The following is a 26,580-nucleotide window of genomic DNA, read 5'->3' as shown; positions in this document are numbered from 1 at the left end:
TTTTGTTTAATTGCAATTAATAAAAAACTTGAAACCGGTAATTCATGAAAAATTTAGCTGCCATTTTTTATTTTTATTATTATTATTTTTTCTTTTTTTCCTCCACTAACTATTGGCAGCAGCACTAGTGTGACAATCGAATTAAAAACAAAAAGCGAAATCTAAGAAAAAAGGCGGGATATTTAAAAAAATTTTAAATAATGAAAATTGAACTGAAAGAAAAAACTAAAAATTTTTAATTTCATAACAATTAAATATGGTTAGAATTCAGTTTTTCCAAGCAAATTGACGTTCAAAGGTATATAGTTGAGAGCATTTCGTAAATTCAAAAGCTTGGAAGGAGATAATTATGGGAAAATGCGATGATCTTCAAATTTAGTTTAACTAATTGCGAGTTATAAAAAAAGAAAATTCGAAATTGCAATGACGCACTTCTAAGTGTTCATATTATAGGACTATATTTCAGGACAATATTTATTTTGTCATTTTAAATGATATTTCGAGGAAGCTAAAAAAAAACCTGCGGGTCAATGTCAAATTTTCTTGCTATTTTTGATATTCAAATAGCGTTTAGTGTTTGAATCGGACATTTAGAATCTTCGATTAAATAGTACATTTATTAATATAGTCGAGTCACATTATAAGTTCGCTTGTTGTAAGCCCGTTGACTTATATTTATATTGAAGACATTCCCCCTCCATGACTATGAAAATAATCATGAACACACCCACACGCTTGTGAACTAGGGGAAGTGTGAGTTACTGCAGTCGACTGCTGAGCAGAAGTGGGGGTTCATAAATTCTTAGAATTCTCTAACACCCCTGCAAGCGGGTGCATAACGCGACCAGAATAGTTAATTATTTTATGTGAACAATAAATAAAAAAATTCGATAAATACTTCTGACAAATAATTTGTTGGCGCCAGGATTCGAAACCAAGACCTAAAGACAATAAAATATGACCGCTGCCGCACTGCTACTCGAACGCTAGAGTTCAGTCATAAATATCTTTATCTACTTAGAACGCAGCTATTATAGTAACAATAAAATCATGCTGAAGAATTGAGCTGATTCGAAGTTACAAATTAAAAGTATGGTAGGTCTTGGGGCATTAAAATATCGTTTTGAAAAGAGGATATACTACACGGTAAGAAATATTTTGCGGATATCACTATGCCAGTATGGGCGTGAACGCCATACTGTATGGTATCAAAGATTTTTATAGGTTATAAAATTGTATGCATAGATGATTCAACCATTTAGTGATTTGAGTGGACAAATATCCGGTTATTAACCGGTAAGTTATTTGGCTATTTAACCGGTAAAATATTAATTTAAATGATAAATATCTACTTGCGTCGAATGCGTATATAGTTTAGTATACTAAATTTTTAAAGTAATATGGCGTACTGTTTTTTTTATTGAAAAAATTATTACAAAAAAATAAAAAATAAATTTTATTTTTAAAAATCTTGATAAACTTTAAGTGCAATTTAAAAAAAATGTTTTTTGTTCTAATTTAATTATTGAAAACAAATAAAAAAAAATTAAAAACGTCGGCTAACTTCAGTAACTTTGTTATAACAGAACTCTACAGAAGGTCTTATTTCAATACTAAAGCTGCATTTGACAAGATCCGCGAATAACTTTGATCAATGTTTCATTTTTATCATTTTTAACTATTTATTTATTAACTCAATAATATTGAAAGATAATAGATAATTGCTAATAATTTTTAGTCTACATTGTACACATCTTCAATCGCACATCAACGCCACCCACGGAACAAAATTAACTTCTTTGGTTATTTATCCGGTAAATAACCTGCTGAAAATTGGTACAACAAGTAAAATATTTATTTTACCGGTAAACTCTCTTCCTTACAACCATTGCGGAAATAGTAACATTGGTAATAGTTGTTGCGGACGCCGCAATGTCAGTATGGCCGTCAGGCCTTTTATAATTAGAAAATATTTCTATAACCAACATTCGAATTTTAAATTCATGTAATAAAATAAATTATAAGTAATGACTCAGTTTATTTATATTTTCTTTAATCGCATTGCTTTATACTCTCACAAAAATTTCACATATTTATAGCGTTTTTGATTAATTATACATTCGTTTACATTATAATTACAATATCTTTATTTATTTATTTAATTTTACTGTTCGCAACTATCGAGAAGTCGTTACAAAAAATTAAGGATCAACTATTTATTATTATTAATTAAACGGTTATTTATATTGTTTGTCATTTTTACAGCAAGGCACTCATAAGTTTAATCTTGAATATATATTTTCATTTCTTATTTCATTAGAATGTACTTTAGATATACATAATAGTACATCTATTTTAATTATGAATTTAACAACTTTAATTTTTTTCAAATTTCAAAAAACGTATTATTAAAGTAGTATTTTATGAGGTTGTATTTTCAAATTTTTTATTTTAGTATTAAAAGTTTTAATTCATGCTATAATTTTTTTATAATTATTTCTTAGGAATTTTTTTATATTTTACCTCTAATTATTATTTTATAAGAGATTATTTATTTATAAAAAATTTCTAATAATTTTACTTTCAAAATAACTATTCCCTAGTAAGTTATTAATTATTATTTTATATATAAAATAAAAACAAAATTTATCAATAAAAAAAAAAAAAAAAATTTTTCTCTTCTGACCCGTGTAAAAAAAATTCGTTCCAAAAATATTCCAAAAAAGTTCCGCATGTAGAACTTCTAAACCTGAAACAGATTAGAACTTCGAATGGAACTTTTTTGGAACGTTTGTAATTTTGATGGTAAAAGTAGGTTCCGTAACAAATTGCCCTCGGACAAAATAACCCCGACAAAATAACCTAGAACAATATAACCTCGTAACAAAATAACCTGAAAAAAAATAACTTTGTTATAAAATAACCTGAACAACGATAACCTTCAAAACGAATTTTATCGTTATAGATTTATGTGAATTTTTTCAGGTTATTGTTGTTTAGGTTTTTTTATAACAAAGTTATTTTTTTTCAGGTTATTTTGTTACGAGGTTATTTTGTCGAAGTTATTTTGTCCGAGGGTAAACGGTCGTGGCATCAAAAAAAAAGTTTTTATGAGGAAATTTAGAGTCAAAAAAGGAGGTTTTTGAAATTTTATATGGACATTCCAAAATAATTCCAGAATCACCACTTTTGACTTTTTTATGGTCTAAAAAAGGCGTTCCAAAAACTTTCCAAAATCACTACTTTTGAACTTTTTATAGAACAAAAAAAAAGTATATAAAAACTTCCAAAAACGTCCTTTTTTGACTCTAAATTTGCTTATAAAAACTTTTTTTTTACCATCAAAATTACTAACGTTCCAAAAAAGTTCCATTCGAAGTTCTAATCTGTCTCATTTTTAGAAGTTCCACATGTGGAACTTTTTTGGAATTTTTTCGGAACGAATTCTTTTTACACTATAGTGAGATTCTATATTATGAAGAAGTGAATCAATCACATCTTAAATAATAATTATATCGATTGACCTCTAAATATATATATATATATATATTCATACATATAAATAAGTAGACGTTATTGGGAATTATTGAACTGCCTCAAAAAATAGTTAAAAAAAAAAATTTCTTAATTCTCATAAAAATAATGATCTAGTAATTAAGTTTATTTTTTTCTAATTAATAAAGTTACGATTAGTTTTAAAAAATATTTTCATGTGAAATTAGACTCAGTTTAAAACCTATATCGTGCATAAAAAAATATTGTTTAAGAACATTGTGATAAGTGGTAATAATTAAGTCGCTAAACCAATTTTACGTTTACTAGATCAGATAGAGATATTTTTCTTTTCTACTCGATTCGAATCGAGAAAATTCTGATCAGCTTTCGAATATTCAATTTTTATTTAGTGGAGAGCTTAGTTTTTAAAGTAACCAAAAATAATGTTTCCGTAAATTCGTGTCTGTGCTCGATTTATCTGTGACAGAAACTTGAACTATTGGAAAAAATATTAAAATTTTAAGTCATTAAAAAGAAAGTTACCAATAATTCGATATATATTATTATATTTTATATACATGTCTAAAATCGTTCGACTATTGAGTTTGGAAAAAAAAAGTTGATATATATTTCAAATAAGAATGAAACTGATTTGCAAAGTGACTGTTGTTTTTTTACCGCGAATTTTAAAATACTTTAGATTATTCAATACTAATATATATACACATATATATGTATATATATTAATTGAGTACAATTGTGCCCACTTAGTAAATGATCTATAATCCTAATAGTCTATAAATTGGTAAAATTTTACCTGAGATTTTCATATCATAAAAATACTCTGCTTTTCTACATTTAAATACAAGCTTACGTTAACTGCCAATATAACAGGAATTAAAGTTACGCACTCAATTGAATGCATTTACTTTTAAATACGTAGTATTCGACAGTGTTGTAAGTAATTTTTTTCTAAAGTTAATATTATATATAATTTATCAAAGTCTTATTTTTCAAGTACATAAATTTTTAGTGTGAGTATTCATTTATTAACTCCGGTTGCTCTGGATCATTATTCTGTTTGGGTAGAATTTTACCATTTCTCAAACTCGGATCATTCAGGGGCTCGATGTCGTTATCTACTATCTGAGGACGTTTTTGATCTGGATAATTCCACGATTGAATCTCAGCTGTACCAAATATTTGATATATAATATAAGTACCACATGCGATACCACTAGTGAGGCCAAATACGTTTCTCCAGGCATCTAAAGTTTGCTGTTAAAAATAAATAAATAAATAAATATACATAATTATAATTCCCTTGGTCAAAAAAATAACTTTATTTTTGACTTGCATTTGACTCAGTTAACTTTATTTTGCCTACACTTGTTAACTCATCGAGTTAACATGATTTCGACTTGCTAAGCAACGTAAAATCACCTATTGCTTGTTTCTTTTTTGACTTAAAAAAGCGCGCCAAAAGTAAGTCATAACGGGTGCCCTGAGATGGGAGTAGTGTTTGGCACGAGAAAGGTAAGACTCGTGGTGGCTGTGATTATACCTTTGGTTAATGTCCACCTTAGTCGTTACTTGATTATATTTTTTCGACTAAGAGTGTCTTCTGGGTGGAAGATGGGGATGCTACACAACGCGAGTTTGCCCAAAAGGGCGAGGTATCGGCTTCCGGTCGGCGGAGATGGACATAGGTCCCGTTACATTAATTAATTAATTATTGATTTTGGTACGTTTACAATTATTGATTCTAATTTTGTTAATTTTGATAGATCTATTGTTTAAGTCAACTTTCTTAAATCTCCGCCATTAAGATCAAGCATTTTGTTAAAGTTGTCGTATAATAGATTCAGCACATGTCCAGAAATGTTTAGGATGAAAGTATGGCACCCGTCAAAACTGAGTTTTATTTTTTAGAGTATAATAATTACTTTTCCTAAAATTATTTCGATTATACTTTAAAATTTTAATAAATTATTATTTAAAAGTTTTCTTTTCCGATGAAAAAAGATTTTATACAATTGTATAGAATTATATATCAATTATATATGGACTATATATAATTATATATAGACTATATATAATTGGATAGAAAAAATGGCCCGATCCAATTGTATACAATTTGTATAGAAATTGTATACAATTCTATACAAACTATATATAATTATATACAATTCTACATATTGCAATTATATAGAATTGTATATAATTATATAGAATTGTATGTAATTTGTATAAAATTGTATATAATTATATAGACTTGTATACAATTTGTATAGAATTGTATACAATTTCTATATAGTTGTATACAAATGGATCGGGCCATTTTTTGTATATAATTTTATACAATTGTATAAAATCTTTTTTTATCGGGTTATAAATTTCATTATTTAACTGTTTCTGCATTACTTTTTTTAACTTCAATATGATTTTTTTGACTTAAAAATTTAAGTCTACTAAGTAAAATCTAAGACAACGTGACTTTAATTTGAATTAGTTGGCGTAAATCGGTACTAAGTAAGACAACTTACACCAAAAATCAAGTTATTTTTTGACCCAGGTTAGTTCGTAACTTGAAATAATAATTATGTATAGTAAATTATTCTTACATCTTCGTCAGTAAATATAGCGGCAGCCGCCGGTGACAAGAAACTGGCAGTCATGTGAATTGTTTGAGCGAATGCTAAAACTGGACCAGCTAAATTTGGTGCGATATCAACAATATTAGCCATCGCGCCAGCGTAAGCTGCTGTAATTAATGTTACAGCAATGAACCAAACTATGAGAACAATGACAATATTACAGCCTAAGTACCCAATCAGTAATACTAGTAAACCAGGAATAACTTGAGCTATTGGAAAAAAATTATATTTCCATTAATTATTTAAAAATATTTTTGTTTTTTTGTTTAAATTTAAAATTTATTCACTTACATATGGCTGTGAACATTTTTCGTACGTTGGTTAAAGTCATTATTTGTCTAGTTACAAGAAGATCCGCAATGTAACAGAAAACAACTGAACTGAAATAACTACAAATAAATGGAGCCCCGGACAGGAATCCATTCTAAAATAAAAATGGACATAAGTAAGTGTCTGTAAAATTTTATTATGAAAATCGAAAGCTATTTTATTTATATTGTTTATATTTTTATATAATTCATGATCGAACAATATTCCATTGATTGGCTGAAGTCAGCCTCCAATACTTTCTTTGCGACTCATGGTAAGAAATCACATCTTTGATTGGTTAAAATCGACACTACAAAGAACAAATTTCGAGAACACCCTGACAGCCGAATATTACGGTAGAATTACGGCATATTACAGTACTAGGACATTATACGGCAATCAACCGTATTCTTACCTTAATTTCCCGGAATCCTACCATAACATGGTACGAGTACGGTAAATTTACGGTAAGAATACGGTTACTAACTGGGCGATCAATAGCAAAGTTTTGGTTCTCGATAAAAACCCTAGCGGATCCGAATTACGGTTTAAACTGTTAATTACAGTACTGTAATTTACGGAAAAATACGGCAATTTACGGTGTTCTACCGTAATTTACCGCGATTTGCGGTATTTTACCGTAAATTATCGTATTTTTTACCGTAAATTACGGCAATTCTGCCGGATACAGTAAACTATGGCAAATTACGGTAATTACCGCAATTCGGATCCGCTAGGGAAGTAATATTTTAACTATTACCCTAGCGGATCCGAATTACGGTAAATACAGTGATTTACCGTAATTTACGGCGCCCAGCAGAATTGCCGTAATTTACCGTAATTTACCGTAGATTGCCATAATTTACGGTAAATTACCGTATTTTACGGTAATTCTGCTAGGCGCCGTAAATTACGGTAAATCACTGTATTTACCGTAATTCGGATCCGCTAGGGATATAATTACAGTTCCGTAATTTACGGAAAATACGGCAATTTACAGTAATTTACTGCGTTCTACCGTAATTTACCGTAAATTGCGGCAATGCTGCCGGATACAGTAAATTATGGCAAATTACGGTAATTGCCGTAATTCGGATCCGCTAGGGAAGTAGTATCTTTACTGTTAATTACAGTAGAGTTGCTGTAAAGCCTCTATTTGAAATATTTGAAGTCAGCGAACGGTGATTTTTACGGTAAATTTACCGCAGAATTACGGCATAATGATAGTACTGTTACTGTAAGTTTACCGCAGCATTACGGTACATTACCGTAACACTTCCGTAATTCCATGGTAAATCCGTAAGTTTTGGTAAACCTACCGTAATATTAGATCTGCTAATTAATACCAGATACTAATGGAATTAAACAAATTCAAATGATAAAATAGCTTCTCTGTAACATTAGTCAAGTATATACTATACTCACAGTTTGGATACTGAAGCCTAAGACAGTTTTCATGTACATTGGGCCGGGAATAATGAACACATAATGCACCCATATTCTTCCAAATGTTGTAATAGCAATAGCCCATGCTGGCCAAGAAGTCAAAATAGACTTCCAAGGTACTGGCATCGCTTGCTGCACACAATATTGCATTTATTAATGAAATGTGTTGTATAAATTATATTTATGTTTATAAAATAAACCGTTAGTTCAAGCGACTTCGGCACCCCCCACCCCTACCTATTTTTTCTGCTCAATTAAGTTCTCTGATGAGACTTTTTGAACGTCTAATATATGAGTAAGGCCTAACTGAATCGTATACTTTCGTAAATTTTATAATCGTATAAATTACCTCAGTATTTCCAACTTGATGGCTAACGCTGCCTTGAATATACTGACGCTCCTGATGAGTTATCCGTGGATGAGAGGCTGGTGTGTCGAAGGCGAAGAAAAACCACAGCAAGCACCAGAAGACTCCGATACTGCCAGTTGTGTAGAAGACAACTCTCCAGCCATAATGGGCGATGAGAAACCCACACAGGAAGTACGTCAAGCCGATGCCGAAACTGAACCCTGAATATAGATAGGAGTTGTGTTAGGAGTAGCTTACCCCACGACCAAGTAGAAGATGAAACATGACGTTGAGCAAATGTATTGAAGCCGCAAAACCCGTGCCGCGGGATGACCGAAAATATTCCATGTCAGCACGTTCACTCTGTAATGCGATCCAAATGAAGTTTTACTGTGAAGAAGGACGGTACTGACCAGCGACAAAAGAAGTGAATGAGTGAATGAAAGTAATGAACAGAAGAAAACAAAAAAAGTCAACAGGAAGAAACAAATTCGTATTAGGTGGAACAATGAAACTTTTGCATTTAGTAAATTTTTATGAAAGTTGATAGGTGAGACATGGTCTGTTTAAAAGAATTCGAAGTGAAATTTTGTCCGCTGTGTGATGGTTATTTATTAATACAGCGGAAGGAAGAGGTGGGCAGAACAGGCTTTCTGAAATTAAAATTTGAATAGTAAGAATTTTTTCACTATTTCTATTTTGCTTTAGTCCCCGATACGAAGAGATAAATTTTATCGATGTAACATTCAAAAGTATTTTCCACTGACGTATTGTCAATACAACAAATCAGTTCTTGATCATTTTCCAAAAAAAAAATGCCTGGTCCGAAAATATTTTTCTCCTGCATACAATTCGGTATTTTTTAAATTTCTGAGAGCCTATTTTGCCCATTGTAATTTGAATTTATATAAATTTTGGAAAATCCAAAAGTGCACACCTCAATCGCTCTTGATAATTATCAACATTTCATTTTATAACTTTTTACTTATGAATTTTTAGTTTTTTCTTTCAATTCAATTTTTATAATTTAAAATTTTTTTAAATTTCCCGCCTTTTTTTTAGGTGTCGCTTTTCATTGTTTAATCCTACTGTCACACTGGTGCTGCTGCCAGTAGTTGGTGGAGGAAAAAAAGAAAAAATAATAATAATAATAAAAATAAAAAATGGCAGCTAAATTTTTCATGAATTACCGGTCTTAAGTTTTTTATTAATTGCAATTAAACAAAAAGGATTTAGACAGTAATTTTCCATAGGGTTCTTACGACAAAAGATACAAAGCTACTACAAAAAAATTAGACCAATTTAATATATTTTTCGAAAGTTATCGTGATCCCTAAAATTCATACAGAACAATTGGCCTTTTCACAGCCAGTTCAGCGCAAGCGCATCCGCCATGTTTTAAACGCGGCAATTCAAAAGCTTCAGACATTTTTCATACAAATTGCTGAGCACACATACACATACACTGCTCAGAGACGTATAAACAGTCCGAAAAATATGGCGCATATTGAGACATGCGCACTGAAAATGAACAGACCTATTGACAGCACTGGTTTCTTGGATTAAAATAATTAATTTCAAATCAATGTAATAGTGAATCAACTTAATGTTGGGTCGAAATTATTCCTTAATAAATTATCTTTGAACTAGTATACAATTGAACCCATTTTATTGTAATCAAGAAAGTGTAGAGATGTTTTAACGTGAGTGAATTAGTCGAAAAAATAATGCCGATCCTAAGGCACACACACCGCGTCGCGCTTGAGGTGTGCAATAATGTTAGACCCGCTTACCCTATAGGGCTCGTCTACCCCCCCCCCCCTTCCTTCCACTATACTAATTGATGTTAGTTATAACAATAAAAAAAATTCATGCTGATTAATTGTTAATTGAGTGTAAGATATGATTCTGGATTATTTTTTTTTACAGTATGAAGAAGATTAATATTTGGTTGATTTCAGTTTACAATGCCGTTCAACGTGCGTGTATCAAGCCCAACTAATTCAACCAGGCTGGAAGTATACTCATGCCGTTCTCATGCTGTTGAGCGGTTGCCAATCGAGTATACCTCGCGGTCCGGTGAATTCAGCTACGTTGGAACTAAATCAATAAAAAAATACATTTTCAAAAATTTAAATATTCGCAAGAGATTATGTACACATGTTTCGATTTAATTTAAAAAATTCGTCATATTATGATAATAATCACAGTATATATTATTGAATAATCGTTGATCCATGCGGGATATATATTAACTGAAAGAACTTTAATAATTTAGTAGTAACGAATAAACAGTTGATAATAATTTCGTTATGATCGACTGAAAGAATTATGAGTATAATATACATATATTATAGACGAGATAAATTCGATGGTAAATGAGATATAATCTATAATGAGATAAATAATAAAATTTTCAACGTTATAGCAAATATATAAAAATAATGACGATACATGTTACATAGTCTTAGGCGAGGTTATTAAAGTTTCACTGTAACACAAAAAATGTTTTTAGTGGAGTTTATGCGGATTTTTTACATGTCGTAAAAAATCTATTTTCTTACCTTGGAACGATGACATAAAACGCGAACGTTCTACCGGCGGGATCCAATGCCCGACGATCGCATACATCGCTGGCCAGGTTAAGCCCTGAAAAAATATTATGATTAATAAGTTTATGTATTAGACTGTGTCAAGAAAATTGACTAAAAAAATACGGAAATTATTGTTCGAGATGACGAAAAAAAAATGCTGTGAAAGTTTGAGCTCTTAATATTAATATTGACAACCGCGTCATCGCAATTTTCGATTTCGCGGTTAAATTTTAAAGTGTGAAATTTGATCACTCAATAGTGAGTCAGTGTGTCGGAAAAATTGATAGTCATTTTTGTTGGAAATTGAACGCTCTACAAAAAAGGTCTCTTATTATTTTTTGATAAATTTAATTTTTCAAAAGTTATTTAAGGTCAAAGTTTAATTCATAGTACACTAAAAAAAAATTTGTTATCTTAACAAAAGTCAGGATTATATCTAATTAAAGCACAAAATTCTATGCGTATTCAACAAATTTTTCCTCAACACATATCATTTGTTACAACAGCAACTTCACTTTACTTACCACAACAAATGTCACTTCGTTGCGTTAACCAAGACAATTTATAGATAAATTGAGAAAAATATAGATAGCCCGAACTGGGAATCGAACCCAGACCAATTCGGTATCGCGCCGAGTGCTCTACCAATTGAGCTATCCGACACTATACTATATTCCGTTCAATTTGATCTATAACTTATTGAGCCACACCGTCCATCGTACGGTAATACGCCATTTAAATATAGTGGAAACCTAAACATGCAAATAAACTTCTCAATAAGATAATTTATAGATAAATTGAGAAAAATATAGATAGCCCGAATAATACTATCATAACAAATAGCTGCGTAATCCTGACTTTTGTTATTATGGTAAATTTTTTTTTTCAGTGTAAGTTTTAGTATTATTCGACTTTTCCGCTGTAACTATCAGACTTATTTAAAAATGTTATGGAACCTTTTTTGTAGATCATTTTATTTCCCATAACTTATCTTCTACAAAGTTTTCAAAATTCCTGAAAGCTCATTAGTTGTTTGTATTTGAATGTCAATTTGTTCCAAGAAATCGTATTCTAGCCGTTTTTAATCAATTTTTTGTAATGCGAATAAGTAACATACTTCTAATAACTTCCGCAATTTTGTGGTAGGTATTCAATACTTACGCTAGCAATTCCTTGAATACTTCGTAGAGCTATCATTGCTCCATAATGCAGTTCTGCTGCGGTAGGTATAAGTAAACTACATATTGCAGTAATTAATTGTGAGCCACCAAAAACAGTTTTTGTTCCGAAATATTGGGTAAGCACACCCCCAACAATTTGTGAAAGAATATAACACCAGTAAAAACTTCCCGTTATTGCAGATTGTATTTTTGGACTCCAATCAAATTCACCCGTTGTCTAAGTAAATATAATACGCATGTAGTAATTTTAATATATTTTTCTCCCCCCCGGGCGAAAAGCGTCAACTTCCGTCCCGCTGTGCGAAATGAAGTTGCCGCTTTCCACCTCCACCGAGAAGAAATAGTATATTACACACCTAGGGCAGTAAAGGCGAAGCCTCGTTTGTTTGAAGCCCACATATTTGTGATCTGAGACATTTCTTACTTTACTGCTCTAGGTGTGTGATATACTTTTCACCATACCTGCGCTGAAAGTTTAAATTCATCCCCTGTTTTAGAGGGAAGAAAGTTGTTCTTTTCTTTTATGGGAAAACAAGTGATAAAAATTAGCGCATGCGCCATTTTTCCCTCAAACAGAGGTAAAAATTTAAACTTCCCGCTCGGATAGACAATTACACACGCGGGTCGGAATGTTCTAATTTTCCCCTAGGTGTGTAATATACTATTTTTTTTTTTTATCGCATACCGGTGTAATCCCTCTCCAAAAGTTCTCATAGAATTCACTCAAATGCGACAAAAACCGCATAAAAACCAATACAGTCTATAGGATTCTACACGGAGAGAAATTTATGGTAACGATTACAATAAATTATGGGAATGGTTCCCATAATGTATGGTAACCGGTTTTATTGAAATGTCGATTATAGTAACCGTTACCATAATATTATGGTAGTGGTTACCATAATGTTATAGTAATGGTTCCTATAATATTATAGTAATCGTTACTATAATAGTATGGTAATGGTTACCATGATAGTACGGCAATGGTTACCATAATATATGGTAACCATTACCATAATATATGGGAACCATTACCATAATATATGGGAACCATTACCATACTATTATAGTAACGATTACTATAATATTATGGGAACGATGACCATAATATTATGGTAATCATTACCATAATTATTTCACATGCGATATGGGAATTGTTACCATAATTATGGGAATTATTCCCATACTTATAGGAACTTTTCCCAGAAAGTATGGGCCTATATCCCATAATTCCAAGTAATCATTACCATAACGGTATGGGATGATATTTCATAAACGTACTAGGAACGGTTACCATAAATTTCTCTCCGTATATGCGGTTTTTGTCTTATTTGTGTGGATTTTATGGGAATTTTTGGATGGGGATTTAAATTATTGTTTGTTTATTTCACAATAGAACAACTTCAACTTACTTTGTGTGAATCAGTGGAGTTATTTAATGACAAAGTTCCGTTTAGTTTTTCATAACAATATGAGTCCCTGGGGATTTCCGACTTAGAGACGAGGGGTTGAAATTGAACCATCTCAACTATTGCGATGTTTATATCTGTTCTCATCATAAATGATACGAGGAATCCGGAAAATGAGAGCATATATAAAACCACTCGTGCTGGAACTAAGTCTATAACGATGAAAATAATATATTTTATATAATACGCAGTTATTATTAATCTTTTATACGCAATAATCGAACGTTTTATAAATTCTTTAGTTTTAAAAATTAATAAAATAAATTCTCACCAGAAAATCTTCGATAACTATACGAAGATCGTTTTAAACCCGAAGGATTTTCGTATCGGCTGAAAATATATTTGAACAATAGTATAATAATTATGATAAGTATTAAATTACATTTGTTATTCAAGAGTAATCGATAGTTTACTGATTGAGTAATCATATTACAGTTGATAACAATGGCATATGGTATTGTTTTTTTAAATATGATGTTTTTTCTAACCTCTGAGAATCTTCCATTGTGTTTTTCTGATGATATTCCCCAGGAAGTAATTGTGCGTTTCTTTACGAACGAAATGCAACAGTATCGATCCACAATCACCTTAGGTTCTGTCATAAATAATTGAATTATTGGTTAATATAATTTTGTTAAAAATCTGAAGCTGAATTTTTTATTACACTGAGAGAAAAAAAATTAAATTCAAGTAATTATTTTTCTTGTTTCTGCAAACCTGAGTCAAAAAACAAATTCTAGTTTAATCCTCAAAAGCCTTAATTCCTTTGATGTTTTATTTGCCGCCCAGAAAGTAACTCTACTTTAGTACTCAAAATCCTCAATGAGAACTATGAGGTCCAAATGCGAATTATTTATCGATTTTGAATTATAAGTAAGACCCAAAATACTCAACGAATGAAAAGTTATAGTTCGGACTTTGAAAAATTTTAGATAGTAAAGGGAGGGGAGAGAATACGACGAATGAGACTTTTGAGGCTCAAATGTGGATAAAATTATTCCTGTATGTTTTGAGTATTTTGAGGCTCTAATCCAGATTATGTTACTCCAGTTTAGTCCTCAAAGTTATAAAATAGGTCGTAACTACTACTTTGAGGACTAAACTAGGATAACTTTCTATACTGTCGTCAATCTTAAAATTCTAAATTGATCCTCAAAAACCTCATTGAGAACTTTGAGACGTAAATCCGAATTTGTTTTTTGACTCGCGAATGCTTAAGATTAGTAATTTTTTTCTAAAATTAAATTGATAATTTTCATTTTAAGAAAACTATTCTTTCACTTAAGTAACAAATTTCTAGAAGCAAATTTAGCAAAATTTTGAGTTTCAGACAAATTAGTCAGAAATTTAAAAACGTTTATTTGGTGGGTAACAAGTCCGCGATCAAAGACCACTAGAGTTATCCCCGACAAAAATTGGGGCTAATTCTCCAATTCTTTTTGACCCTTTAGAAGTTCATAGCTTAGACTGTAAATAATTAGAAATAATTTTCAATCCGATTTTATACTGTCGTAATGATTTTTGAAAAACGTCTTCGAGCGCGGAAAAATAAATAAGGAGTTTTTGTTTCAGTAGTGAGTTTTTTTTTAATCTGCATCTATTTTGATCCGGAAATTTGATATTAAAATCATATTATAATTAATTGAAACAATATGCAATCATTAGTGTGGGTGGAGGCGGGATATTCGAAAAAATGTTAAACTGCCGATAAAAAAAAACTTTTTTGCGGACAAAATGGGACATCTCCTGAACAATATGAAAAAAAAATTTGTGGAAATTAAATGAATTTGATTAAATTAAATTTTCTTATGCGTAATTTACATAAAGAAAAATTACATTACAGATAATTGGAAGCAAAGGAAGGGAAAAAAATTTTTAAGTTTTTGTCACAAAGCAAAAATAATTAACGACTAAAGATTTTTGAAAAAGTTTAACAAAAAAGAATTTACAATAATGCTCCATTATATTTACAAAAGTAATTTTGGGATATTTAAAAGACAAACTTTTGGTTTAAAATTTTAGCGTGCCCCTTTCCCCCTTAATGAAGAGAAAAAAAATAATTTCAAGGACCCTGTAATCTAATGCGTTCAAGTTTATCAGCGAATATTTTTATTAATTCTTCAATTTAATATAAAATGCATGAGCGTACAAGAATTTTTCTCAGCTTTTTTCTAGGTCATGATTATAAACTCTATGATAATCGTGACCGCATTTTGCACTTCATTCTTTCGATTTTAATGAAAATTCCATTGCGTATTGTGTATTGTATATTGAATTAATAAATGTCATTAAAAGTTAAATATCTCAAGTAATAGATAACTAGACATTTTTATTAAAAAAAAAAATAATAATAATAATAATAATAATGCTTCGCAAGTAAAAATAGTTAATTTTTAAAAAACAACTTTAATGACTAAAACATAAAATAATTTTGATAAAAAAAAAATTTAATAAAAATCAGTATTTATAAAAACTGAAGGAGTAAACGCGAATTAAATCCGGAGTTGATTTATCTTTTATTCAACCCCTCGGAGAAGTTCATGACGGGAGGAGTCGATTTGAACATTAAGAGTTTGGATCAAAATGAATAAAAATTATAATAAAATGTAGATAACTCCGGTTACTTTGCTAAAAAAAAATCCCTATTTACTCCACATACGAAGTGATTTTTTTTAAACTCCAAAATCCCGACTGACGGAATGAACTTGGATTGAAACAAAATTCAAATTTATTCCGGATTCACTTCCGATTTTTTACAGCAATCCCGGGTCACAATATCTAGCCTCAATCTAGCTTCATCGAACCCAAGTAAGCCTCAATCCAGCCTCACTGAGTAAAGAAAGCATTTTTAGCCTCAAATGATTCTCAAAGATCCTTAAGAAGCCTCGATAAGCCTCAAATGAACCTACTACTCGACTATGTAATTTAAATTCGATTAGTATTACTGGAGGCTCTTTGATCACCATTTGAGGCTCATTGAGACTCTTTGAGTATTATTTGAGGCTCAAAATGCTTTCTTTACTCAGTGAGGCTGGATTGAGGCTTACTTGGGTTCGATGAGGCTAGATTGAGGCTAGATATTGTGACCCGGGCTGTGACGCAATAAATACTATTATTACTTTTTTTAATTAATATTATCTATAATTACGTGGCTATTTCTGTCCATACTGGGTTTCTACAGCTTTAATTTTTTTTTCTTACATAAAGCAAACAACTAAATATTTATTTTTATCAAAATTATGTTTAACTAAAATTCGTTATTTTCTATGTCCAGATATGTAAATTTTTAAAACAATGAATGACTAAAAAAAAGTATAGATCTGATGACACAACAAAAAAATATTATCCATGACACCGCATGATTTTTCAATTATGATTTAATTAGACTTCATTCGATAATTTCACAATTACGCAAAGAAAAAAAAAATTTAGCTAGAAATATATAAAAAGTTCTTATACTTTTAATATTAATAATATGTATGAAAAAAAAAATTTTTTAACATATAGAGGATTAATTAAAAAAATTATTTACCTGAAGTTAAAAATATAAACAATGGAAAAAATATTAAATTAAATAATTTTTGTGATTTTTAAAATATTTTGAACATTATTCGAATAAAAATTTTGGATTAATATAAGACAGTGATTAATTACTTTTTCTTCACACAATAAATAAATTATTTAATTAATAAAAAAACTATATCACATTAGGTCTCAATATCCAGGTCCATAAACATGATTTTGCCTGTTCTCGATAAAAAAGCCGGCTCGATACTAAACATAACATAAAATATGAAGACATGAAGTGCAATCGTTTCAATTATCCCCTCCCTTCTTTCAACTAATGATGAAATATGTCGCGTGGATTCCTCGTTGAAATACGATAATTATTATATCGTGATATTGAAAACTTTTCTATTTATTTATTTATTTTTTTTTTTAATTTACGGTTCAGAACCTTTTTTAGTAAAATATTTATTTTAAATTTCTATTCACTTTACAGTACCTGTTGCACAATTTTACTATTCAAATATAACTTCTTTAAAGTTATTACACAATTTAACTACAGAAACTATTGCTCATGTATTTATGAGCTATTAATCAATTCAATCTGATTATATTGAAAGTTAATGAGTATTAAATTATTTCAAAAGTCATTTGTTAGAGTTTTGACTACATTGAGAAAAAAGTGTATATTTTAGAGAAAAAATGGTTGATTTAAGTATTTTGGTTACTTAGATAGTGCCAAGCAATTATTTTATTCAATCAAGTAAATAATGACTTTATTCAAGTATTTTATTAAGTTGCTTAAAACTAAGAAAAAAATTTGATTTTGTAAAAATACTATTAGACCTGCCGTTTTTTTACCTCATGATGTTCAGATTAGTTTCCCGCATGAAAACAATGTATAGTTCTAAAGTATACTACAAAGTATAGCCATGTGTGTACTTTCTATAAATGCGACAAAATATCTCATAAATGAGTTATAACAAGTGATACTTAGTTATTATAAATTTAAGATATAAGTAATTGTATAGTATTACATATATGTAAAACTATACCTTAATGTAAACTTTTTAATATATTCGAAATTTATAAATTAAACTATAGTTGTTCGAAGATATTTATGATAGAAGTAGAAAATATAATAATCGATATACATTGCAAATCTATCAACGAGTATATCTCAAATATATAAAAGAAGTATAAAAAAAAGTATACAAATTAGTATAGCTTAGAAAACGAAAATTATATCGGTCGAAAAAAAAATTATCTTCAGAAAATTTATCTCTCAAGATGATTTCTTCTCTCCAAAAAAACTTAGGTCTTCCTGAGAATTTTCTCCTGAGAATTCCGATATAATTAGAGTATACAAATTGTATATAATTTTTATTATATAATTCGGGTATAGTTTAGCTTATACAAAATTTATATAACTCAGAGTATATTAAATTATAAATCTTACTTATACTGATAAAGTAAACAAGTATGTCAAAACGGCAAAAAATAGTAGCATGAAAATATATTTAGAATTATATATTGAAGTATAATTTTATATATACAATTATAATTTGAGATATACTTTTCACTTATACACTTTTTTCATGCAGGTTTGGACCTTAACAAACATTTTTTTTATAAATAAATAGTTCTACCCTACCCAAGATTCGAACCCAGACCGGTTGCGCGAGACTTATGACCTACGTGCGCTCAGCCACGGTGGCTTAATGGAAATCATGTTTCTAATAAGCTCTTAAGTTATTCATCGATGTCTGTCATCTTAAACATTAATTTACACAACTAAATAATATAATTTAAATATTTAATAGTTTATAGAAGTAGCTCTCGAAAAAATTAACATATTTTATATTTTTATCAATGCCAATGAGAAATTTCATTTTGTTATAAAAAAAAATTTTTTTCTTAGTGCAAGAATTTTTTTCTAATTATTAATTATATCTTTCTTCAATTCCTTTTTTTTTATTTAGCCATATAATTGCTTATTGAAGTTTTTAATTGCAATAAATTTGAGACCGTATCAACTAAATTGAATAAATATTTGCGTGCCTTAAGTAATTCACGCTTCTAGAAATTCATTACTAAAGTGAAGCAATAGTTTTTTTAAAATAAAAACTATCAATTCATTTTAGAAAAAGACTTATTTTGAGTATTTATGGAAACAAGGAAAATATTTAGTTGAATTCAATTTTTTTTCTCGATAATAATGAGATTTTGGGACCTTGTGAACGGCATAGACAAAGTAGATTCCCAATTTATAAACCAAGTATTGAAAATTAATATAAAGTTGGATGTTAAATCATACACCGTAATTTCGCTGATTGAATTTGGATAGACAATTTTATATTCATATAATTCTCTCGTGAAATTTACTCTAAAAAGACCCGGGTAGAAAAAAACAATTAAAATTTTTCTTGTTTCATTTAAATCCGAACTAACTTTTTTGATCAAAAGCCAAAACAAATTCGAAAATGAATCTGAGTAGATCTGAATACAGATTTAGGCATATCAATGGAAATCTAAAATTTTTTAAATTTAGATCTCGTTATGCCTGAATTTTTTTTCTAATTTCTATGAGTATATAAAATGATGATGATTTGATGACTGATTATCACATGATATTTTTTATGGAGTTAGTTTAAGACATGATGTCAAACCAATTATAGTATCGGTTGAGGCGCCTTGTTTTTAATTTGTCAACACAGTAATTGAAGCCTAATTGTAGCGAATTGCAAGATATGTCACGAGTACTTTGTCTTAAATATCAACCATGTCATTATTAATATATACAAGCCCATTACATATAACTATGTCGTACACAGTTTAATTGAATATATATTTGTATATATACATATATAGCCCTTTGACTAAAATTTAATTCACCAAAAATTTTTGATGTAAATATAATTTATGTATTTACTAATCGAACAATAGAATCATTGTTTGAAATTTTAATCATTTAATTTGAAGAACGAATAACTTTTATTTAATGAATTTATATTCATATCTTTTATATATATGTTTCATTTTATTCGTACTTAGTGAATTGTTTTATCGAATAAAATGTTCAAGTAGATTATAAACATCCTTATTTTGCTGTCCCAGTTAAATGTTAAAAATCATAAAAAAAAGTTATGCGCTGGCATATCGTCATCAATTCTTTGTCAACATATGGAGAATTTTTCTTTTTCTAACAGTAATTATTTTGAATGCAGAATGAAGACTAAATTTTTATTTCATATTTTTTGTTATTTTAGATTTACTGTTTTGATTTAAAAAAAAAAAAAAAAAATAAAATAAAATAACTGTGGGCATTTAAATTTAATTCCAGTGTTAGATAAGAGATTAAAGTCCAAAGGTAGTTTTTTTTTCGATCAAAAATTTATTTTAATATTTTAAATAATTAGAGAAAAAAGTACTTGTACACGCAATAGAATCGATGGAATAAATAATTATCAATAAAACATTAGGATTACAATTTTACTACGATATAATCTTATCGCTAATTTGTCATCGTTATCAAACTAATAAGATTTTTGTAATCAACGCTTCAACACATATTATAATATTACGACTAACATTGAATTTGATGGTGTTAAATTATGCCCATGACTTGTAATATATTGACGCAATCAATGAAACATAAAATTTAGATAATAAAATTAGAAAAAATTTATTGTCTGAGCAATTTACTCAGTAGTGATGTAAAAATTTATAATTAATACATAAATAATATTTTTTTTAACAAGATACAAATGAGGAATAATTTCTTTAAGAGAAATAAATGAATATGTTCAAGGAAAATTGCTTGATTTAAGTTTTTTAGTTACTTCAATAGTGCCAAGGAATTATTTCCTTCAATGAAGTTGAATAATTACTTTATTCGAATATTTTATTTACCTACTTAATACTAAGAAACTAATTTTATTTTGTCAAAAAAATGTTATTAGACATGACTTTTATTTATCTAATGTTCAGATTATAGTTGTGTATCTTAACAAATATTTTTTCTACAAATAAATAATTTTACCCTGCCTAAGATTCGAACCCAGACCGGTCACGCGAGACTTATGACCTACGTGCGCTCAGCCACGGTGACTTTTTGAAAATCATGTTTTTAATAAACTCTTAAGATATTCATCGATGTTTGTTATCTTTTTTCTAGTCTGTTTAATTTACAAAGCTTTCATTTTGCATCAAAAGCCGCTTTTTATAGATGAGCTACGATTAATGGACCCGAAGTACCTTATTGTCGAAGAGATAAATATGATAAATCGTTTATAGTTAGTCCTATAAGAGCCTGGAATCGAATTACCCGAAAATTGTACGTCGCAGCCTACATTCCTAAAATTTCGGCGATTGTCTTATTGTTTCTTTTTAAATCAAAACTCTTAATATGTTGAATGTGTTTATTGTTTATAGTTTAAACATAATATAGTATACTTATTTATTTATGTATATTTTTGTATCTTTGGAAGGCCATAAGGAGCTTCGACTCTATGGCCTTAAAATAATAAATAAAAATCGGTCTGTCAGTTGACCCTGCGGGCCAGCCCCAAAACTTCCCGCTGTTTCCGAGCTCGCTGAGCTCGAAAACATTATTGTGAATATATTTTCGAGCTCTTCGAGCTCGCAATTACTTTTGTATGCCATTGTTTTGTAAAAAACCATTTTTTAGCATTTCTTTCTTCCACGATATCTCGCGAACGAATTAACCGATTTTGATGGTTGAGGTGGCAATCGACGTGTTTTATCAAGTTCTAAACCTGGTCGAATTTTGAAATCGATTTATTCAGCCGTTTTTGAGAAATTTCAAAAAAACCAAGGAATAAATTTTTTTTGAATTCTTTCGTCAACGGTTTCTCTTGAACGAATGAACCGATTTTGATGGTTGAGGTTGCATTCGACGCGGCTTATAGAGTTTTAGAGCTGATTAGATTTTGGAATAAATCCATCGAGCAAATTAAAAGTTATCCAAATAAAACATTTTCGAAAAAATTTTATTTTTGAAATATCTCTGAACGCACCCTACCGATTAAGTTCAAATTTATATGGCCTCAAGACATTAACAAGCCGCGTCGAATGACACCTCAACGATCAAAATCGGTTCATCCGTTCAAGAGTTATGAATATTTACATACATACATACGTACGTACGTACGTACGTACGTACACACATACATACACTCGGACATCATCGTGAAATTAGTCAGGATAGCTTCCTAGGACCTCGAAACGTCGACATCTGATGGAAATTCGATTTTCGTAAATCGGACCGAAACCAATAACTTCCCGAATTTTTGAAAATTTACAATTTTCTTAGCGGGAAGTTAATAATCTTAAATATTAATTTACACAACAAAATAATAAAATTTAAATATTTAATAGTTTATAGAAGTAGCCCTCGAAAAAATTGATATATTTTATTTTTTTATCAATACCAGTGATAAATTTCATTTTGTTATAAAAACAAATTTTTTTCTTTGAGAAATAAATTTTTTCTAATTTTTAATTATATCTTTCTGCATTCCCTTTTTTTTATTTAATCAAATAATAGCTTTGTTGAAGTTTTTAATTGTAAAAAACTGAATTGAATAAATATTTGCTTGCCTCAAATAATTCATGCTTCTAGAAATTTATTACTAAATAGCAATAGTTTTCTCAAAATAATAACTCTCAATTAATTTTAGAAAAAATGACTAATTTTGAGTATTTACGGAAACAAGATAATTACTTGAATTTAATTTTTTTAGTGTATTTACATTTTATCCCGAGTCGAAATATTAGACTAAGTTGAACGTTCTTAACGTTTCAAACGTAGATCGAACGTTCTTAACGTTTCAAACGTAAAATGAACGTTTTTAACGTTTTGAAAGTAAATTGAACGATTGTTTTGTATTTCGGTTCATAAAAAATTGGTAATTTCATGATTTATGATTTTAGTTTAATGATAACATTAATTAATTTATTTCAATATTTGTAATCACAATTTTCATAACCTTGATATCATAATATATGAACAGGTATAAATATATAGTGTTAAAGATAAAAGTATGAAACTGAAAAAATTTTTTTTTCAAAATACGAATTTTTTATTTAAGAGCTAGAGAGGCGGACGACAAAATTTTACGGAATTGACGTGATTATAATCCAGGAGTACAAAATCGATGAAAAAAATTTTTCGGTATGCTTATGTTTTCTTATTGTAAGTCTAAATAGGTTTTAGTTACCTTTTCGATTTATGATACTCCAATCTACGTTTTAAATAATTTGAAAGCTGTCAAATTGAGTTTTTAATGTCCAAAACGTTCAATTTACGTCTAATATTTCGACTCGGGATATTTTTGAATAATTCAAAATTTGTCAATAAGCGAGTAACAGTTTTGAATGTTAACCAAAACTCACCAGTGTCTTATCCGTGTAAAAAAATTATTGTTCATAATGAATTTGAATATAAATTTCATCTTGAAACTCAGATCGTGACACAAATATGACTTTCATCATGAATTTGTATCAAGAACTTTAATCACGTCAAAATTATGACCCAGTAAAATTTAAATCCAAGTGATCCGAAGTTCATTCACTAAATTAATTTTACAGTCGAAACTGATTTACGTGAATCAAGTATTTGATAGAAGAAGTTTATTGGTAATTTCTGAATCGATGAATTTGACAAAAAGTTTAATTCAGTAAAAATTCAGTAAATTTTTTATCGACGTCATCCCAAATCCAATTCAAAGACGTTATAAATTAATTTTATAATTGGTTCTGATTTACTAGACGAAAAGTTGGAGTAATTTCATGATGAAAGTCATATGTGTGCCACATTCTGAGTTTCGTCATGAAATTCAGATCTAAATTCATTATTAACGAAAATTTTTTTTACACGGGTATACTCGTCCAAAGTATATAAATTTATGATAAAACATAATACTATTTAAATTATTTGAATTGAAAAAAAATATTTTGTTATTCAAATAACTATCATCAAGGTACATAAGCAAACAATACAAGACCTTGGCATTGTAAGTGAAAATTTTTCGTTAATCAATACAAGAATATTAGAATACTTGTATATTTTTTCATATATAATTCACAACTCGATTGCTATACTTTGTTACAGTAACACTATTGCGTATTCATAATATATATATGCAATACATATAATAGTTCAGAATATGAACAAAATATATATGAATATTCGAGATAAATAAAAATTTTTCAAATAAAATTAATGAATATTTCTTAATAAACCGGCATAATATTTAGAACACGTGTTCCGGGCCAATTACGTCATTTAAAAATACCATCGCTTATAAGAATTAACTTTCTAAAAATCCTCGACATAATGAAACAAAGTTTACACGTGAGTTAATGGTGTATATTTACGAAATGCGATAAGACATTTTCCATATCTATTACTAAAATATAATAATGACATAGAATTGAATACTTCCACGTTTATTAATGATAGTAAAATATTTAAAAAAAATGTAAGCAAATAATTTTGAACGACAAAAAAAAGAACGAATGTGAACATAATTGTTTTTTATTTATGTCAGTTGTAAATAATAATGTAAACATAATTATCACTTACTTTGACTCCGTTTATGTCATAAGATATAACAAATAAATGATTTTTGAACACAAAACTTTTATTTATACTTGTCATTTTTACACACGTGATAAAAAATTTTAATTTAAGTTTAAGGTCATTTTATCATTTAATTACTTTATATAAATTCAAAAAAAGTATCATTGGGAACGATAATATTAAATTTAGATGACGAAAAACGATTATATATTTTTTTTACTCCGATAGTTATATTTACATGATAAATTGAACTCTAAATGTATATATAAGGCATGAATGATACTGCAAAACTGTCCCGAGTTTACATAAAATTACCGACATACAAGAGCCGAACTCATACGAGTAAGGAGTAAAATTCGATGTAGCCTCGACCTCAGGTTCATTATGTGACGTATTTTATCACGTGATCAAAACGTCATTGCATTTGGAGCAATCGATAGGTTATTTCTACGCAGGTTTATTTTTTACGCGGTGTATTTCAAATTTTGTTATTTCAAATCTGTTGATATTTGAAAAAATTTATTGTTATTAAGAATTTTTATTTTAATTATTCTAAGTCGATTATTTAAAATATTATGACATGATGTTAAATTCTGTTTATTATTATCACGATGATTAGTTTGGAGATATTTTCATTTTTGGCAGAATGTCGTTCATTTATATAATTTAAATTAGTCACGTGCTTTGTTGGCGACCTATATATATATTTATAAATTAGGGTGAGTCATTTCAGAGCAAATTTTTTTTTTTAATTCAATTGCTTGTGGGAAAAATCATAGTTGACCTCAAAAGGAAAATTTTCGCGCAAGAAAAAAAATTCTATCTCGATTACAGATCAAGTTCATTGAAAAATTCGATTTTCCATTTAAATAAGACAGGAAAATTTTTTTTTAAACTTTGAGTTTCTTTAACTCGTTAACAGATTAATTGATCGAATAGACTAATGTACGTTTTGTAGAAAATTGAACGCTCTACAAAAAAGGTCTCTTATTTTTTTTTTGTTAATCTACCCGTTCATAAGTTTTTCCAAGTTAAAGTTGAAAAGACGAAGAATTTCAATATTTTTTTACTTTTTTGCGAAACTATTAGACTTAGATCAAAATGTCATAGGTCCTTTTTGTAGATCATTTCATTTGCTACAAATTATTTCTCAAAAATTTTTCAAAACTTCGATATGTTCTAGTTATTTACATTTATTCATTCAATGATTTCGGATATATTTTTATCTATAATACTATATACAACAGACTGGGCCAAAAAAATCGACTATTTTTTTTTTTTAACAATACTGTCAAAATATTATTTGGGATGACAAAAAAAAATTATTGTGAAAATTTGAGCCCTTAATAGATTATATTAAGAGGTGTATCATCGCAATTTTCGATTTTTTTTAGTGCGCGGGTTTTTGTCTCATAACTCTCAAACAATCGAGATAAACAAAATAGACTTGAATACATTTCTTGTAGAAAATCGAATGCTCTACAAATAAGGTCTGATTGAAATTTTTTGTCAGATGAACCTTTTCCTTATAATCATGCTTTGAACATTGGTATGATTTGACAATTTGATTGTTCAATTTTGAAATTTTTTAATTAATGTAAAAATCAGTTTCCGAAAAAAAGCCAATGAAAGGAGAGAATTTAGCAATTGTTGAGAGACTTTTTTTGTAGAGCATTTAATTTTTTGTCAGAATATTCATTGGGTTTTTTTCGGAAACTGATTTTTTCATTAATTACAAAATTTCAAAGTTGAACAATCAAATTGTAAGATCATACCAATGTTCAAGGCATGATTATAAGGAAACGGTTCATCTGACAAAAAATTTCAATCAGACCTTTTTTGTAGAGCATTCGATTTTCTACAAGAAATGTATTCAAGTCTATTTTGTTTATCTCGATTGTTTGAGAGTTATGAGACAAAAACCCGCGCATTAAAAAAAATCAAAAATTGCGATGATACACCTCTTA

The 26,580-nt window shown here is 28.9% G+C and overlaps 1 protein-coding gene across 2 annotated transcripts; it reads right to left on the bottom strand.

Annotated features, from left to right (window-relative positions):
* Positions 1-1,750: 1,750 nt before the first annotated feature.
* On the bottom strand, positions 1,751-24,965 carry LOC130675659 (sialin). 2 transcript variants are annotated; one of them, XM_057481472.1, is made up of 11 exons: positions 24,617-24,965; positions 13,989-14,095; positions 13,772-13,830; positions 13,444-13,652; positions 12,012-12,248; positions 10,821-10,905; positions 8,257-8,477; positions 7,887-8,039; positions 6,444-6,576; positions 6,120-6,361; positions 1,751-4,773 (listed from the first exon to the last, which is right to left on the bottom strand). In XM_057481472.1, exons 2-11 carry the CDS (start codon positions 14,003-14,005, stop codon positions 4,525-4,527), a joined length of 1,605 nt encoding a protein of 534 aa, XP_057337455.1. In that variant the 5' UTR covers positions 14,006-14,095; positions 24,617-24,965; the 3' UTR covers positions 1,751-4,524. The 2 variants fall into 2 exon arrangements, with proteins under 2 accessions (XP_057337455.1, XP_057337454.1); XM_057481471.1 differs by lacking the exon at positions 24,617-24,965 and adding an exon at positions 17,033-17,278.
* Between the last annotated feature and the right edge of the window lie 1,615 nt (positions 24,966-26,580).

Source organism: Microplitis mediator, chromosome 10 (assembly GCF_029852145.1).
Source record: "Microplitis mediator isolate UGA2020A chromosome 10, iyMicMedi2.1, whole genome shotgun sequence".
Taxonomy (NCBI): domain Eukaryota; kingdom Metazoa; phylum Arthropoda; class Insecta; order Hymenoptera; family Braconidae; genus Microplitis; species Microplitis mediator.
This window is presented reverse-complemented; position numbering and strand designations above follow the sequence as displayed.